The 17,673-nt window shown below is 45.6% G+C and overlaps 1 protein-coding gene across 9 annotated transcripts in view; it reads left to right on the plus strand.

Moving 5' to 3' along the window:
- LOC105354474 (membrane-associated guanylate kinase, WW and PDZ domain-containing protein 3) overlaps positions 1-1,934 on the plus strand; it is a 159,419-nt gene extending 157,485 nt beyond the window's left edge. For all 9 annotated transcript variants that reach the window (XM_078950001.1, XM_078949999.1, XM_011477671.4 and 6 more), the window contains one exon: positions 77-1,934. In XM_078950001.1, coding sequence (XP_078806127.1) covers positions 77-83 — 7 coding nt within the window. In that variant the 3' untranslated portion in view covers positions 84-1,934. The remainder of the gene's footprint in view (positions 1-76) is intronic.
- The last annotated feature ends 15,739 nt before the right edge of the window (positions 1,935-17,673 follow it).

Raw genomic sequence — 17,673 nt, forward strand, 5'->3', positions numbered from 1 at the left:
GGTGTTTACTCATCACTCACATGTACTTCTTCAGTCTGCTCCTTTAAGAATTTAAAAGCATTTGTTTCTCCTCCAGACCCTGAGACGGGAGCCCTCTCACTTCCCTCCCCCTCCTCATTCAACAAGGAGCAACCTGTGGCATCCATGACAATTGCATCTCTGAGCCAACAGCCAAGATCAGTGGGAGGAGAGAGGGGAGAGACTGCGAGAGAGATGGAAACAAACAGAAGAATAAGAGGAAGAAGAGTAGAGTTAGGGGCTCCCGCTCTGGACCTAGATCATGTGGAGAAGGAAATGATGAGAAAGGAGGAAGCTGAGAAAAAAAGACACCAGGAGGAAAGGAGAGAAATGAAGAAAAAAGAGGAGAGAAAGAATGTCAGGCTAAACAGACAGGAGGACCAGGAGGAGAGGAGCTTCCCCATGCACAGAGTGCCATCACTTGGCTCGAGGCAGATGGTGGAATCCTCAGGGAGCGGAGCAAGGGAGAGGAGAAGGAGCGAAGCAAGGAGCAGAAGAAGAGGGGATGAGGAGGTGAACACCGCTGTCAGCCACCATAGCTCCAGCCGCCATGCTGGGAGCTTGGGTGGTGCCCAGCAGGCAGTGTTCTCCTTCCTCATGCCAATGAAAGATCTGTCAGACAGTGAATCAGCTTGCAGCTTCTCAGAGGTCAGCCTATCAACAGCCAGCATTGCCACATGGAGGACGCAGAACAATGACCAGAGGAGAGAGGAGTCACTGGAGCGCCAGGGGAACCTGCCTGGACCGTGGCTCAAACCAAACGCTCAGAAGTTGACAAAGGTGCGGAGTGGCAGTCGACCTGCTAGACGGGGTCTAACAGCTGGACTCTCTTTCTGATTAGCCAGAAGCGTATTCTTCTTTTTCATTTGCTGAATTTTATACTGGCTGCATATAAGGGCTTTGCTGTTTTGCCAGCAAGAGGAACCCCACCTCTTCAAGGAACTGTTTGTCCACTGACTTTACACCTTTAGCCCCATCTTACCCATCATGCCTCAGCAAAGCAGGTGTGTCCTCATCTTCTCATATCTCCACAAAAGCTGTAAATCTTCATGGAAACCAGGAACAACCTCCAGATACTGCTTTCTGGAATCACAGCCAGGAACTGATCTGATCGCAGCTGCGGTTCTTGGTTCTGAGCGTTCTTTGGTCCAAAGTCAATGTGACATGGGGTTGGCTGTCAAAAGTTTCAAGGTCATCCTTAGCTTCATTGACTCTGCCAACTGTTCCAGAAACGCCTAAGTACCTAAAGTCTCAGTGATGACATGAACACTTTGGTAGCACAACGAACCAAAGTTTCTTTGGTATTGAGGCCTGCAACCAGCAGTGAAGACCTCTGGTATCCAAGCTGTTCTTCAACAACAAATGAAGCTCTAAGCCATCAATCTGATTATCCTAACCTGCATCCTTTAGTATTGTATGCAAAAATGACTGTGAGTCATGACTGAGCATGTGAATATTAATGGAATGATTTTTATTTTTATAAAGTGTGACATGTAAAAAAAAATGTGAAGATGCAGCTGATATGAAAGGACACGTCCCTCTAGACTGAACACATTTTTCCTGCTTTGTCTGTAATAAGAAATATGATCACCATGATGATGCAGAGCCATACCTACACGTGCACACAGATGTCAGGTCCAGTACTGACTTCAACATTGCCATGGCAACCTGACCCCCTGCACAGCAACAGAAGGAAATGCAGCTCTGGACCAGAACAAGTGCCTCTTTTTGTTTTAGCAGTCCTGCTGTCCAACAATCAGTGGCAGTTTCAGCTTGAATGGCACTCTGGCCATTTCCACGGGGAAACAGTCAGGTGGATCCTTATTTGGTCCTGTCCTTAATTTCTTTCAGTAAGAACTGAAAAACCAAAATGAAACTTAAAACTTCACAAAATAAAAATGGTATATGTGCACGTCCATGCATGTGCGTTTTTTTTCTACATACAAGACAAAGCTATATGGGAAGAATCATGCACAGGAGAAGGGGAACTCCATGGGTCTGGATTGTGGTTCTTCTGGTTCAGTCAGAGAATGTGAAACAGATGCTCCTCATCGTAACCCCTAATCTTAGGGGTTACGATGAGGAGCATCTGTTTCACGTTCTCTGACTGAACCACGACTGACGTGTTCCCCCTACCATGACAAAGGTGGATAAAGGTGGAAAGATTTCATGTAATCCATGGACACCAGTGAAGATCACAAATCATTGAAGAAAAAAGGTTCAGAGCTCTGTCTAGTGGGTCTAGATGACCCAACTCCCAATGGTAAAGTGTCTAGGATAGCACAAGGGTTACAATCTACTTCTCAAAAGTGAAGAAGATTTTAGGTCCAGTTGCCATGACAAAACTTCAAAATAACAAAAGCTTGATAAATGAAAACCTTCACTGACCTTTACAGAAGGCAAAAAAAAGGCTAGCCAGCCAAGTCCAGTGTCCTGACTATATCAGAGAACAGGACTGAGAACAACTGACTGTGTAGAGACCTGGACTGAGCGAGTGTGATGCCACCCATAGAAAATGCCTTACCTCCAGTAAAATGTAGTTAATTCAGTCACCATTTTTCCGTGGTACAGACGCCGCCATTTGGAACCATACATTGACAAAAAGCAGTGATTGGTCTGAGTCAATGTTTCTATGGCAACTAATCCGGAGTGAGCTTGTTGGAAGACCACATACCTTCCACTGAAAGCAGGCTCAAAATAATCTGTCAATCAAATGTTTAATAAATTCTTGCAATAAAGAAATATCATGAAAAAAAGAGAATTATCAGGAACATGTATCAGAGCCAGAATGGTGATTCTGATCAAACGAATGACTGAATAATAGCGAATTATTTCTCTATAGAAGTCTACAGAATTTGGGCCTTTTGGAGCCAGCAGGTAAGGCAAACTTCCTGTTTGGAACGCGAGGGGGGGAAGGACTACTTTGACCAGTTCTCAAATACAGTCAATGGGGTGGACCCAGCCTCACCACAGAAAAAGCAGCGATGCAGGTCCCCATCTAGAGCTGCAGCAACTGAACAGCAGCCGACAAGAACCGACTGAGAAAGCTTTTTTTTTTTAAAGTAAAAATAATATTGATCAAAAATAAGTACACACACATGCACACACACACCATCTCAAACACACATACACGCACACACAATTTGCAAGGAAGGTGGGACCTGGGTCCGTCTGTCCCCTGCCTCTTCCCTGGTGGGGGGTGCGGGCCCCCCTTTGCAACGGCGGCCGTGTCCCCGGGGTGCCGGCTTCCTGGGCCCGGCGGTGCTCTCTCCGCGCGGTGGGGGAGTTCACATTACATCTGAGCCGGGGGTGTCTGGTCCCTGGGGGGTGGGTTCTGGTCCTTGCTCCTGAGTGCTGGGCCCCGCCAAATTTCCAACTGTGGCCGAGCCTGGTCGGGCCATATTTATAACACCCCTTGTGGGCCCTCTTTTTTTCCCCGGGGTTCCCCCCTCCTGGGCGGGGGCGGCGGGCCCCCTGCCTCGCTCCTCCCTGGACCAACCGTGGGCCGGGCGGATGGTTGCCTGGAGTGCGGAGCGGGTCTCCCTTGGGGGGTCCTGGCTCGTACCTGGGGTTGGGGCGGGGGGATGCCCGGAACTCCTGGGTGGTGGTGGGGTGCTCGTTTGGGGCTGTGGGCGTCCTTCTCCGGTGGGGCTCTGCGTTGGGTTCTCCCGGCGCGGCGGGGGGGCTGCTCTCCTGGTTGGGCTGGGGCGGCGCTCTCTTTCCCTCCGTGCTTCCCTGGCCTCTGGCTCTGGGGGCCTTGCGGCGGCCCTGCTGGCCCTGGCCTGGGTGGCGGGCTTGGTCGCCCGGGCGGCGGTTGTTCCCTGCCGGTTCCCGTGTGGCGTTGGGGGGATTCCGGCTGCCGCTGCTGCTGCGGTGGGGGTCTTGGGGTGGGGATGGCTGGGCACTCTCCCTCCTTCTTTTCACGTTCCACCATCCATTTTAGAAGAACATAAAACCTCACCTGAGCACAGGTGTTAGCTCACCTTTGCACTAATAGCTTGCATGACTGAATGACTGAAATATTTCACACTAGTTGGTTATCAGGCATAAGTATGCGTGTGAACACTATCTGTTTTGTGTACATGTCGACAGGTGGACATTTTTGCAGCTAGCAGGTGTGTTTATAACATTTGAGTGTGTGTGTGGACAGGCTCCGCCCTTTTTGTACTGCATTTGAACCTTACCGTAATGATTAACAACCAGTAAACTTGTTGCTGTATGCTGCTTCATGGTCTTATCCCCCTTCCCCTCCTATTATCACCCCCTACCCCCCCCCCCTCTCTCCAGTGGCGCCACCAGGGGGTGGCCAGGGGTGGCCATGGCCACCCCTCTCCGACACCTGGCCACCCCAGTGGCCACCCCAGTAGCCACTATAAGCTGTGGTAGCATCAGTTGTGCGTTTAATCCCAAATGCACAGCCAGCAAGCGGCAAGTCGCTCTGATCACCTAAACCAGCCCTCACCCCCTCCCCTCCCTGCTGCCTTTGAGTGCGCAGACATCTACAGAGGAGCCGCTGGACGCAGAATGAATAAGACGCGTGGTTCACTACCGCGTTCGAACCCTCAGATCCTCTGGGCCGGTCAGACAAAAGAACCAGTCTCAGTCACTAAAGATGAACTTTCTTTATTACTTTTTCCTTAAGTCCAAAACGGCGACTGACCGCGCGTGTATGCGCTCCACACCCTCACACGCGCTCTCTATGGCTCTCCCCCCTCTCTTCCTGCATCGCGCGAGCACCGGTTTCAGCACGCACACACACGCGTGCTCGCGAGAGCGCACGCACGCACACACAATCACACATCCCAAAATGCTATGTTTCTTTTCCTGTTAAATATTTTCCGTGGGTCTTTAACAATCTGTTTACTGTACTTTAGATCTGGATAGATAGATAGATAGATAGATAGATAGATAGATAGATAGATAGATAGATAGATAGATAGATAGATAGATAGATAGATAGATAGATAGATAGATAGATAGATAGATAGATAGATAGATAGATAGATAGATAGATAGATAGATAGATAGATAGATAGATAGATAGATAGATAGATAGATAGATAGATGACTTTATTAATCCCACAATGGGGAAATTTCATTTATCTGTGGCAGCAACACGACATTCAGAAATAATCTGTATAATATAACATCAATAAAGGACATCACAAATGACATTTATATTAAATAATTAAAAATATCACTAAAATTATTATGAAAAATTATCAAAAATTAGATTCTTATTAATTAAATAAATAAATATTAAGTATTAAATAAATACAGCTGCAAAGGTGTAAAAAACATGCGGTCTGCAAAACATGTAAACCCAGTGTGCAAATACTTGGTGCAAATACGCCACATCATCAGCGGTGGTGGATGTGTCATTACTTCTTATTAATAAGTAAAAAAAGGATGTCCCTGTCACAAGCCACTCATTTTCATGGCACTATTTAAGCACCGGTTGTTGTGTTACCGCAACATTTTGATGTGTTTTTGTTTGCACAGAGTTACCTATAGTCATTAGTTGATGCTTGTGTCTGTCCATTTTCAGAGAATGAAGAGAAATTCAACATATATTCTTATTTTAAGAATAAAAGTGCAGCAGAAGGAGTGAAAGAGATGGTAGGGGAGCAACAGAGGAGTAGTGAGAAGGAGGACGATGAGACAGAGCAGCATGAATGACAGAAGAGAATAAGGAAGACAAAGATGAGACGGCATCAGAGGAGGGACAGTCAGCATCATCGGTCAGAGAAACAAGGCAGAACTCAGCATAAGCAGGGGCTCCACCTGTTCCTGGACCAACTGGTGAAGTTAGAATTATGTTACCCTAATAATAAAAACGTTTCATGATTATTAGTCTGAATAGAAATGTCAACAGATATAATTAATAATTAGAAGGATATTTTTATTATTATTTCAGAACAACAGATTTAATTTTTTGTTCATTATAGATATCTCTCAGTCAAGAGCCGAACACCCCAAGCAGAGACACCAAAGCATTAAATATAAACAAAAAAATATATATATAAATCAGTAGTAGTATCTACTAATGGTATCTACTAGTATCTATTAGTTATTATACTAGTAGTATCTACTATAAGTTCATGTTCTACAAAATATCAGTAGGCATTTATCTTTCTGTTGGTTTTCTAAAGGTTGTTTTACTACGTTTGGTAGAATGAATTTTAAAAATATAGCTCATGGTTTTTGTGTGCCACCCCAAGATTTAATGTGGCCCCCCACTGGCCACCCCCATGAAAAAATTCTGGAGGCGCCACTGCCTCTCTCTAACGTCCCTCTCTCTTCTTCCCCTCTTTCCTTTTCCGTCCGGTCCAACACCAAAGATTTTCAGACATGATTGAAATTAATAAAGTTTGGCCTCAATTACAAAAGGGGTTTATTCAGACATACCTTTGGTTTGTCAGAAGATTAATAACCCCTCTTGTTAAAGCAAAATATGTCCAACACAAGAGGCCCTCAGCTCTCGTCTGTCTGCCCAGCTGTTGGACAGGACAAGTTAAAAAAAAAAAAAAAAAAAAAAAAGTACATTTTACACATAAAGCACCTTTCACTGAGCAAAAATCACTATATATATATATATATATATATATATATATATATATATATATATATATATATATATATATATATATATATACACACACACACACACAGTGGTTGACAAAATTGTTGGCACCCCTCAGTTAAAGAAAGAAAGTCCACAATTATCACTGAAAGGACTTGAAACTAAATTGAGTTGTTGATTAACATAATTATTTTTAAAAAACACATCCACCTTTGTCATGGTTGGGATAATACATCAATGTAAAGGTGGGGTCATCTAAGATAGCACAAGGGATAAATGAGTTTGGAAACTCACCAGTGGAAAGTGAAAGGTTTATCATTTCAGTGACAATTTAGCCAATAACATCAAACACCTTTAGGAAGCATTTGGAAGGAATCACATCAGATGGGCATGTGGAAGGTTTCAACCTGGTCAGCAGAGCAGATTTGTCCTCCAGAGTGACAGGCCTAAAAGTAGACCATTTGTGTGAAACAGGCTCCACCACAACACAATCATCACACCAAGGAGGTGGGAGCTGCTCTTTGACCGTCTTAATTTTGTTTGCAAAGAACTTGAGGAATTAATTGCTGTCAGCTTTGCAGGACACAGGGGGTGCTGGGGCTGCAGGAAAAACAATAGAGTTTATCATGTCAAACAATATTTTTGGGCTCTTCACATTCGAGGACATTAGCTAGCGGAAGTAGTCAGATCTGGTATCTTTCACCACGTCATAAATTTGACTTTCAAAATAAAGAATGTTATAACGAGTTATTATTATTACAGTGTAAAATCACAAGATATAATTAAATAAAATTTGTGATAACAATAAAATTAGCTAAAAGTCAAGTAAAGAAGATAGGTCTTAAGCCTTATTTTAAAAATATCTGTGGCCCTCAGGTTTTCTGGCAGACTGTTCTATAAATAAGGGCCATGCTGAAAAGAGTTGGAATGGTTAGCCGACCAGTGCTGGAGGATCTTATGGTCCACAGATGTTCATATTTTACTAAAAGATTAGTGAGATATGGCCCAAGACCTATAACCCTTGTGCTATCTTAGGTGACCCCCCCCCTTACATTGACGTGTTCTTCCTACCATGACAAAGGTGGATAAAGGTGGAAAGATTTCATGTAATCCATGGACACCAGTGAAGATCACAAATAATTGAAGAAAAAAGCTTCAGAGCACTGTCTAGTGGGTCTAGATGACCCAACTCCCAATGTTAGAGTGCATGTAAATTTTTCATGCCCTTGTTCAAACAGAAAGAATGAGCAGGTAGGTTGAATGACTGTGTATTCCCTGATGTGTATGTCATCATTACATTGAATGCTCCAGTGAAGGCACTGTACCCCCCCCCACACACACACACACACACACACACACTCACACACACCAAAGACAGATGCCAAGGAGCAACTACCCCCTGCATTGGCCACCGGCTCATCCCGGGTCAAGGTGAGAAACAGGGTCCAACATGACCAACCTCCTCTTGGTGCGTGCAACTGTTTTCTAAAGGGGTGCAAATAAAATTGGTGGAGTGGGGGAAGACACTTTGCCCAAAAGGCCAACCTGAGTGAAATGAACATCATGTTGATAGATTTGTGGTATGTCAAGGTTATTTCTGAAAACACAAGACAGCATTAAAAAATAGACACAAGAGCCCAGTGCGATTTCTTGCAAGCAAAGCCGAAACACACAACAGTCCTCTGTCTCCAACAGCTCTGCTGGAGCTCCTATTTTATTTACAATTGGTTGCCCTAGTTACAGAACAGCATAATGAGTCTAACAGATGCAAGGTCAGTATTTAACAATACACCTGTTTAAAGGTCTTTCTACAGTCATGGGAGTCTTGGTTCATAGCTCCTCATCAGTTTGTATTCCAAACTCCCTCCACCCTTCCAGACATATCCCCTTCTCCAGATGGCATGTGGGGAATGTGGAGAAGAAACAAAATTCAACACAGCAGCCTGGGTAGAACAACAGTTCAAAAAGCAGCCTTAAAAACAGCAGTTACAATGATAAGTAAATAAAGTACAGTCAGGACCATAAATATTTGGACAGAGACACATTCTTTCTAATTTAGTTTCTGTACATTAACACAGTGAATTTTCAATAAAACAACTCAGATGCCATTGAAGTGCAGACTTTCAGCTTTTATTCAATGGGTTGAACAAAAAGGTTGCATAAAAATGTGAAAAACTAAAGCATTTTTTAAACCCAATCCCTTCATTTCATGGGCTCCTAAGTAATTGGACAATTGACTTCCATGCTATTGCATGGGCAGTTGTGGGCAATTCCCTTGTTATGTCATCATGAGTGAAGCAGATAAAAGGCCTGGAGTTGATTAGAGGACTCGTGCTGCATTTGGAAGATCATGCTGTAAACAGACAACATGCGGTCAAAGGAGCTCTCCATGCAGGTGAAAGGAGCCATCATTAAGCTGAGAAAACAGAAAAAATCCATGCCAGAAATTGCTACAGTATTAGGAGTGGCATAATCAACAGTGTGGTACATCCTGAGAAAGAAAGAAAGCACTGGTGAACTCAGCAACGCAAGAAAAGACCTGGACGTCCACGGAAGACAACAGTGGTGGATGATGGCAGAATCATTTCCATGGTGAAGAGGAACCCGTTCACAACAGCCAACCAAGTGGACAACAGTCTCCAGGAGGTAGGCGTGTCAATATCCAAGGCTACGTTCACACTGCAGAGCTTAATGCCCAATTCCGATTTTTTTCAAAAAATCCAGTTTTTTTGCAAGGCCGTTCACATTTCCAATTAAATGCAAATTTTTGTGATCTCCTGTGTGACCGTGAAATGATCCAGAAGTGACCCGTATGCGCAGAATAGTACTCAACGGGGAGCAACGTCACTCGTTGTTTGCGGAAGTAGCTAACGTTAACAATGGATGTCAACAACAGTGTTGTCAACAGTGGAGCTCTTTTTGCATTATTACATTTATTTTCACAAAGGAGCCAGTACAATGAATATCTTCTCATTGTAACCCTTGTGCTATCCTAACGACTGTGACGTTGGGAGTTGGGTCATCTAGACCCACTAGACAGTGCTCTGAACCTTTTTTCTTCAATGATTTGTGATCTTCACTGGTGTCCATGGATTACATGAAATCTTTCCACCTTTATCCACCTTTGTCATGGTAGGAAGAACACGCCAAAGTAAGGGGGGGGTCATCTAAGATAGCACAAGGGTTAAGAAGGCATTGGAGCCAGGATCGTCTTTACCCACTGTTGTGGAATGGGGATGTGTATGTGCTGGGGCCGCACAGTTGTGTGTGTAAGAGAGAGGAGAGAGCATGTGCAGCGCGAGGGGCAGTGGGGGCGCATTCAAGTTGTGTGTGTCAGGGAGAAAGGAGAACGGTAATAAAAGAAGGCTCCCCCAAGAAGAAATGCTATTGACTCTTTATTAACCCGCTCAGGAGAATCTGAGGGTCCGAAAGGGGAAGTGAACCCCAAAAAGGATCCGGCTTCGGCCCTGGAGAAGGTCTCCCCCGCGCTTCTGACCATGGTCGGAAAGGAAAAAAATGTGTCATCCCTGGAAAGGTTTAACACCACGCTCTGCCATTTCGGTGGTAATTTTTCAAAAACCGGCCAGTTGCGATAAGAGCCCTGGAGCAGCATCGTCCGCCATGGTTGATGTTTATGTTTTCGTTCCCGCCTACAGAATCATGACTTTTGTAGTGTATCAATGACGTACGGATCGGATACATGTGGCCTGGCCGTTCAGACGGAGGTTGCATTTGAAGAGATCGGATACGTATCGGATTCATGACCACATACCCAAGTGGCCTGGGTCGTATTTGTCGAATAGTATTGTATGCCAAGTCAGTCACCTGATCTTAACCCGTATAAGTAGACAACTTTATTTTTGATTATCTGTCTATTAATCATTTTCAAATTCCTGTTAAAATGTATACTCAAAAGGATATGTTGATTTTAGAATCCTTCATCCGCCAAGACATTTTGGTTGGAGTGGTCAGGGGAAGTGAACAGGTAGAGTTGGTATGTCGTTTTCGTCCAATTCTTCGCTGTCCTCCACAGCAGCCAGCGAGCGAGCCGTTTCACGCTGTCCCAGTGCGTGAAGAAAGGCTGCATCCATGATCTCCACAAATGCAACAGCATCCACACAGGGTAAATAGCGCTGCAAAAAACTGCCACAAGAGAATAGATGACCAAGTTTTTATCATCCACTGGTCCCACATTGATGTGTCCACTCCAGAGTGAGCCTCAATTTTCCTGCCTAATGTCCATAGACCCTCCACGGCCTTTCTACAAAGGCTGTGGAGGGTCTACGGACATTGAGCCATCTGAGCTGTGTTATTTGGGATAAAGGTACAACATGAGTCTCCAAACATGCTACATACGCCACCTTTCTCAGCCAGAAGCATGTCCAGGGCTATTCTGCTCTTAAAAGGCTATGAGGGAAGTTGCTTTCTGCTGCTGTGAACATGTAAAATGGCGTATACTTATATATAGATATAGTTAGCCAGTCTTTGCACATTGTAATTAATGCATGTTAGCAGCTGGGTAGCTCGGTTGGTAAGGTCAGAGACTGCCACACAGGAAACCAGTGTTTGATTCCCTGAGGGGAATGAACAATGGTAATGGGGAAATGACCAAATCAACAGCAACCAATTAACATCACCCAGTGAGGGTCCTTGGGCAAGACCCTTAACACTACAAACGCGGTCTGGCTGCAGCTCATCAGTCCCCCAGGGGATGGGTCAAATGCAGAGAAGAATTTCCCCAATGTGAGATAAATTAAGTATAAATTATTATCATATAATGAATTCTGACAACATTCTTATAGGTGTCACAGGAAACAGTGCATTTAGGATTGGGATGTTCTAAAAGCCAGCTGCAACTGCTTACATTTGTATAAAGTATATAGCAAATAAAGTATATATGTAGCCATGCAGAATTCTAGGATTTGGATGTGTGTGGAGACAGACACCCAGGACCACAGTTTGAAAAGGGAACAAAAAGAGAGTTTATTGTTTTGAGCCATGTTAGCTGGGTCTTTGCTCTGTCAGTTTTTTGGAGCATCTATCACAAAGAAAACAGAAATACCTAAGGAGTTCGTATGACTAAAACACCAGGGTAGGAAAAAAAATAAATAAATAAAAACAACTACAAAACACACATTTTGTAAGATAACAAAGAACACACAATTAAAAAGACTGCTCTGGCGACTACACAAAATCTTCCCTGGGTTAACCAAAAATGGAGCTGCTTTAGCTCGTGCTGGTTTGCAGCGCCTTCCGTCCGTGAGACCAGGGTTCAAATCCGGGCTGCTCCCTGTTCCCTTCTGTACTTCTGTGCTGGTCCCAAGCCCGGATAAATTGAGAGGGTTGCATCAGGAAGGGCGTCTGGCATAAAACTGATCTGATCAGCTGGTCTCTAAATTCAATTGACAAAGTGTTTTCCACACTAAGGAACGGGAAAGCGGACCCTTCCTGCCCGGACGGCACCCACACGGCTGGATACACCATCGATCCATGGGGCAAGTGGAGGCTGGTGTGCCTGGCCCAGCTGTCTGTGGAGGATGTCGAGGACATGTACCTATTTGGATTTCTGATAATTGGATTCCTCGTAATTGGGATCGGAGGATTTCTAATTATCAGGCGGTCTGGGAGCAGAAGATGGAGAGAGGCAATCAATCAAAGCTCCTGGGAAAGATTTTTCGGGGAGGAGAGACTCAGAATGAGAAACTTTCACAAGCGGATCAAAAGCTCTGTGCTTGTCTTGCCCACTTAAGCAGATTGCTTGAGACCCCTGAACTTGTGCGGAAGATGGATGCCACCTTGGAGCAAGTTTCTGCCCGGATTTGAGGGAAGACTGGGCTAAATTCACCCACTTCTCATTCGGATCAATCTCTGCCTCACACAAAGCGAAGAGCCAGTCAAGGACTTTGCCGGCAGTACAAACAACCTGCTGGCGCCCAAAAGTATTTTATCTAATCAGACTCCCCGAAGGAGCTATGGACAACTGTCCTTGGCTCCACCAAAACAAAGCCGCTTCTACAGAGTGGACTACAGCAGCTGTTCTTGAGGGTTGATAACTGCAACTCACCCCCTCCCTGCTTGTCCTCGGCTTCCCAACCCCCTCCCTACCTCCTCTGTGAGCTGCCCGGAAGATGTGCCTGGCTCACGGAGCTGCACCTGATGGACAGACTCATGGGGGGCCCCCCACTCCCGTCCACCACCGTTTCCCCCCTGAGCCTCATGTACTGTGTCTTTGTCTGAATATGTGCTATTTGTGTTTAAACGGTGTAGTTTTTTTCTTGTATCAACACATTGTACGCAGTATAGGGATACGACTTTTTTTTGTCACCAAACCCAACCCCCGGCCCCCTTCGTGGTCCATCTGCATGCTATACAAAGGTGCGCCGGCGCAGGTCATCTAAGGCGCTCGGTTGCACTGACCTCAGTAACCTCTCGAGATGTGTGTGTGTATCCTGTGTTGCTGTTTGTCTGACCTTCTTTTTCGAGATGGACTGGAACTGAGTTTCTCCTTGTTGGGATTAATAAAGTTTTCATTCATTCATTCAAAACATTGGCAAGTTAACCAGGCAACTCATCCTCAAAGGAGAGGATGTGGCAACCCCTGATGGGAAAAGTTGAAAGGGAAAGAAGACGTACTTAAAGTCCCAGCTGTGTTTTAAGTCCCACTTTGTAGTCTAGCATGAAAGGAGACAAACATTCACCTTGAGAGTAGAACCATTGATTAATACAGCTCACATCTGGGGTCTAAGGTTTTAATTCAATTAAGAAACCAGGAGTTGCGGTCAAACCTCCCCCCCCCCCCGCCTTCAGTCTTAGGCGCTGAAGGTGGGGCTAACCTCAAGGTCGCTATACTGCCCCCACCTAAGAGGGTTAAGTTTCCCCACAACACTTACATAGCTGAGAACCAAACAACACAGACAGCAAAACACATGAACACACTGGCTGAAGACCCATGCTAACAATTCTGGGTTCCAACCACCACCGTGTAACAGTCTTCCTCCCAGCTAGCTGGGTTTGCATATCTATTACTGACACAGTTCCGTGCCAGTATGTGTCCAGCCAGCAGAATCAAACAATCAAAACCCCGCAGTGGTAGCAGCACCACCCTCGGGATGCCTTGGGGGAGTAGACTCTCTACGAAGAGCTGCACATCAGCGGCGAAAGTTCCCAGGCGTTCATCGTCCCTACGGCGACGAAACTCCAGGTGCTGTCGGTTCCGTTCTGTCGAACCGTGCTCTCCAAAGCATCGCTCTAATGCTGCTGTCAGTGCCGACAGGTCTTGCAGCTCCACAGATGAGAGGTCCAGCAGTACCTGGATGTGTAACAGGCCTGGGTGTGTAACAAGTCTCCTCGGGACTCCAGCCCTCATGGCCGGTCGCCAAGTTGACCTGAGCCAGGTGTGGTTCCAGTGCTGTTAAGCCATTGCATCGCAAAAGTTCGACTGGGCTGCGCACCGTCATCACAGACTGCTCTGGACGGTTCATCACTGGCATGGAAACCCGACTCGCAGGGACAGGCTGCAGATGGCGGCGGGTGCTCGTACCATCAGGGAGATGATTTCGCCCTTGTTCCTCCCTTGTCCTTGTCTGGAGTTGCCTCCAGGTTGTGAATTTGATGTTCCATCTCAGCCATCTCTCGCTCCATGGCTTAGCTCTCCAAGCCATAGCAGCATTGGCTAAGGATCCCACTTCTGACACCAATGTAATTACCCAGCTGTTACGCCACTGTAGCCTAGCAGCTACTTAAGTGGCTTCATTGGAGAACTGTCCATTCCCCATGCACCGCATGACCCTGGACAATCTCAAAGAGGAAGAAGGCAGAGAAGCTAACTCTCCTTTTCAGCATCTAAGCCCATTTATCCAAACACACCACAAACAGCCAAACAGCATGGAAGTCACTTCTGTTCCCAGCCCTCTCACTCATGGTTTTCACACCAAGAATCCCCACTTTCCATGAGTCTTAGGGGCTGAAGGCGGGGCTAACTCCCAGGTCGCTACAAGATAGATAGATAGATAGATAGATAGATAGATAGATAGATAGATAGATAGATAGATAGATAGATAGATAGATAGATAGATAGATAGATAGATAGATAGATAGATAGATAGATAGATAGATAGATAGATAGATAGATAGATAGATAGATAGATAGATAGATAGATAGATAGATAGATAGATAGATAGATAGATACAGATATATATTACAAATGTGTCTAATATCAATTTTAAAAAAAAACAACTGAATCAAAATGACGTACTGAGGGCTTACTATAATGTTGACATTTGTGTAAAATGAAAACTCCTAGTTTCCACAGAGTCATTTCACGTCTCACTGAAAGTGTCTCACCTGGTGACAAGTAAGTTTCAGACGGATCTGATGTAAAATTTCCCTCTGGAAATGCTAAGTGGAATTGAATTATGCAACACTATTCACAGGGTGGATGTGAAAACGCAAATGCAATCCCCTCTTTGCATTTTCTTTTTTATTTATTTATTTATTTATTTTACTTGTCCTGTCCAACAGCTAGGCAGGCAGATGAGAGCTGAGGGCCTCTTGTGTTGGACATATTTTACTTTAACAAGAGGGGTTATTAATCTTCAGACAAACCAAAGGTGTGACTGAACAAACCCCTTTTGTATTTGAGGCCAAACTTTATTAATTTCAACCATGATTGAAAATCTTTGGTGTTGGACCGGACGGAAAAGGAAAGAAGAGGGAGGGATGTCAGAGGGGGGGGTGATAGTGAGAGGGGGGGGTAAGACCATGAAGCAGTATAGAGCAGACAGGTTTACTGGTTGTTTATCGTTACGGTACAGTTCAAATGTAGTACAAAAAGGGCGGGGCCTGTTCACACACACTCAAATATTATCAGCACACCTGCTAGCTGCAAAAAATGTCCACATGTCAACATGTACACAAAACAGATAGTGTTCACGAACGCATACCTATGCCTTTAAACCAACTAGTGTGAAATCTTTCAGTCATTCAATCATGCAAACTATTAGTGCAAAGGTGAGCTAACACCTGTGCTCAGGTGAGTGTTTATGTTCTTCTAAAATGGATGGTGGAACGTGACAAGAAGGAGGAGGAGCGCCCAGCCACCCCCACACCCAGACCCCCGCCGCAGCAGCAGCGGCAGCCGGAATTTCCCCAACGCCACATGGGAACAGGCAGGGAACAACCGCCCCCCGGGCGACCAAGCCCGCCACCCAGGCCAGGGCCAGCAGGACCGCCGCGAGGCCCCCAGAGCCAGAGAGCAGGGAGGCGCGGAGGGAAAGAGAGCGCCGCCCCAGCCCAGCCAGGAAAGCAGCCCCCCCGCCGCGCCGGAAGAGCCCAACGCAGGGCCCCACCGGAGAAGGACGCCCACAGCCCCAGACGAGCACCCCACCACCACCCAGGAGTTCCGGGCATCCCCCCGCCCCAACCCCAGGTACGAGCCAGGACCCCCCAAGGGAGACCCGCTCCGCACTCCAGGCAGCCACCCACCCGGCCCACGGTTGGTCCAGGGAGGAGCAAGGCAGGGGCCCGCCGCCCCCGCCCAGGAGGGGGAAACCCCGGGGAAAAAAGGGTGGCCCACAAGGGGTGTTATAAATATGGCCCGACCAGGCTCGGCCATGTTGGAAGTTTGGCGGGGCCCAGCGCTCAGGGGCAAGGACCAGAACCCACCCCCCAGGGACACGAACACCCCTGGCTCAGGTGTAATATGAACCCCCCCACCGTGCGGAGAGAGCACCGCCGGGCCCAGGGAGCTGGCACCCAAGGGACACGGCCGCCATCGCCAAGGGGCCCGCACCCCCCACCAGGGAAGGGGTAGGGGACAGATGGACCCAGGTCCCACCTTCCTTGCAAAATGTGTGTGCGTGTATGTGTGTTTGAGAGGGTGTGTGTGTGCATGTGTGTGTGTTTATGTTGGAATGTATATATTGAAGGGGGAGGGGTGTGTGTACTAAGGGGGGTGCAGTTAAAATTGGCGAGTAGGGCACTAAGGGGACATCTCCTGACATCTCCCTCTTTGCATTTTCGTTTTAATTATGACACGGAATAAGCGGTATTTTAAGTAGAAATGAAAAAGCATTTTGAAGTATTGATTTTTCATTTTAATTTTGAGTCTTTTGATGCACTTTCATTTAGAAAATGAAAAAGCATTTCTGTTCTTAATTATCAAATTAGATATTTCTAAATGAATTTTGCTACACATTTACCAGAGAACTTTTTGAAAATGAAATGTCAAATACCATTTTACTTTTATTTTTAATTATGCTACATAAATGCTTCCATACACTTCTGGTATTATATTCCCTGTCTGTTAGCAGCTGCTCACTTTCGTTATTTTTTCTCCATCTTCTGCTGTCGTGTTTTAGACTTGTCAGCCAGTATTAACCCTTAGATGACTCCCCCCCCCTTACATTGACGTGTTCTTCCTACCATGACAAAGGTGGATAAAGGTGGAAAGATTTCATGTAATCCATGGACACCAGTGAAGATCACAAATCATTGAAGAAAAAAGGTTCAGAGCACTGTCTAGTGGGTCTAGATCCTAGGCAATTTAACATTGGGAGGTGGGGCTAACCCCCAGGTCGCTACTAGATAGATAGATAGATGGATGGATACAGATGTGTCTATCAATTTTCAAGAAAAGACTGAATCAAAATCACGTACTGAGGAGGACTTACTATAATGTTGACATGTGTGTAAAATGAAAACTCCTAGTTTCCACAGAGTCATTTCACTTCTCACTGAAAGTGTCTCACCTGGTTGTGTAACAAATAAGTTTCAGACGGATCTGATGTAAAATTTCAAAATAAAACCCAATTGAAATCGGGTATTGGGGCGTTATTGCGTATGTGAAAGTATGGCAATAACACCCTAATACCAAATTTCAATTGGGTTGTATTTTTACAAATCCATAGATTACATGAAATCTTTCCACCTTTATCCACCTTTGTCATGGTAGGGAGAACACGTCAATGTAAGGGGGGGGGGTCATCTAAGATAGCACAAGGGTTACAAAAGACACAGTTTTTCCATAATTCTCTGCGTTTAGTGCTAAATGTAGGGGTAGGCAGAAGCTGAA

The sequence above is a fragment of the Oryzias latipes genome, chromosome 7 (genome assembly GCF_053564925.1).
Source record: "Oryzias latipes strain Hd-rR chromosome 7, Olatipes_Hd-rR_3.1".
NCBI lineage: Eukaryota > Metazoa > Chordata > Actinopteri > Beloniformes > Adrianichthyidae > Oryzias > Oryzias latipes.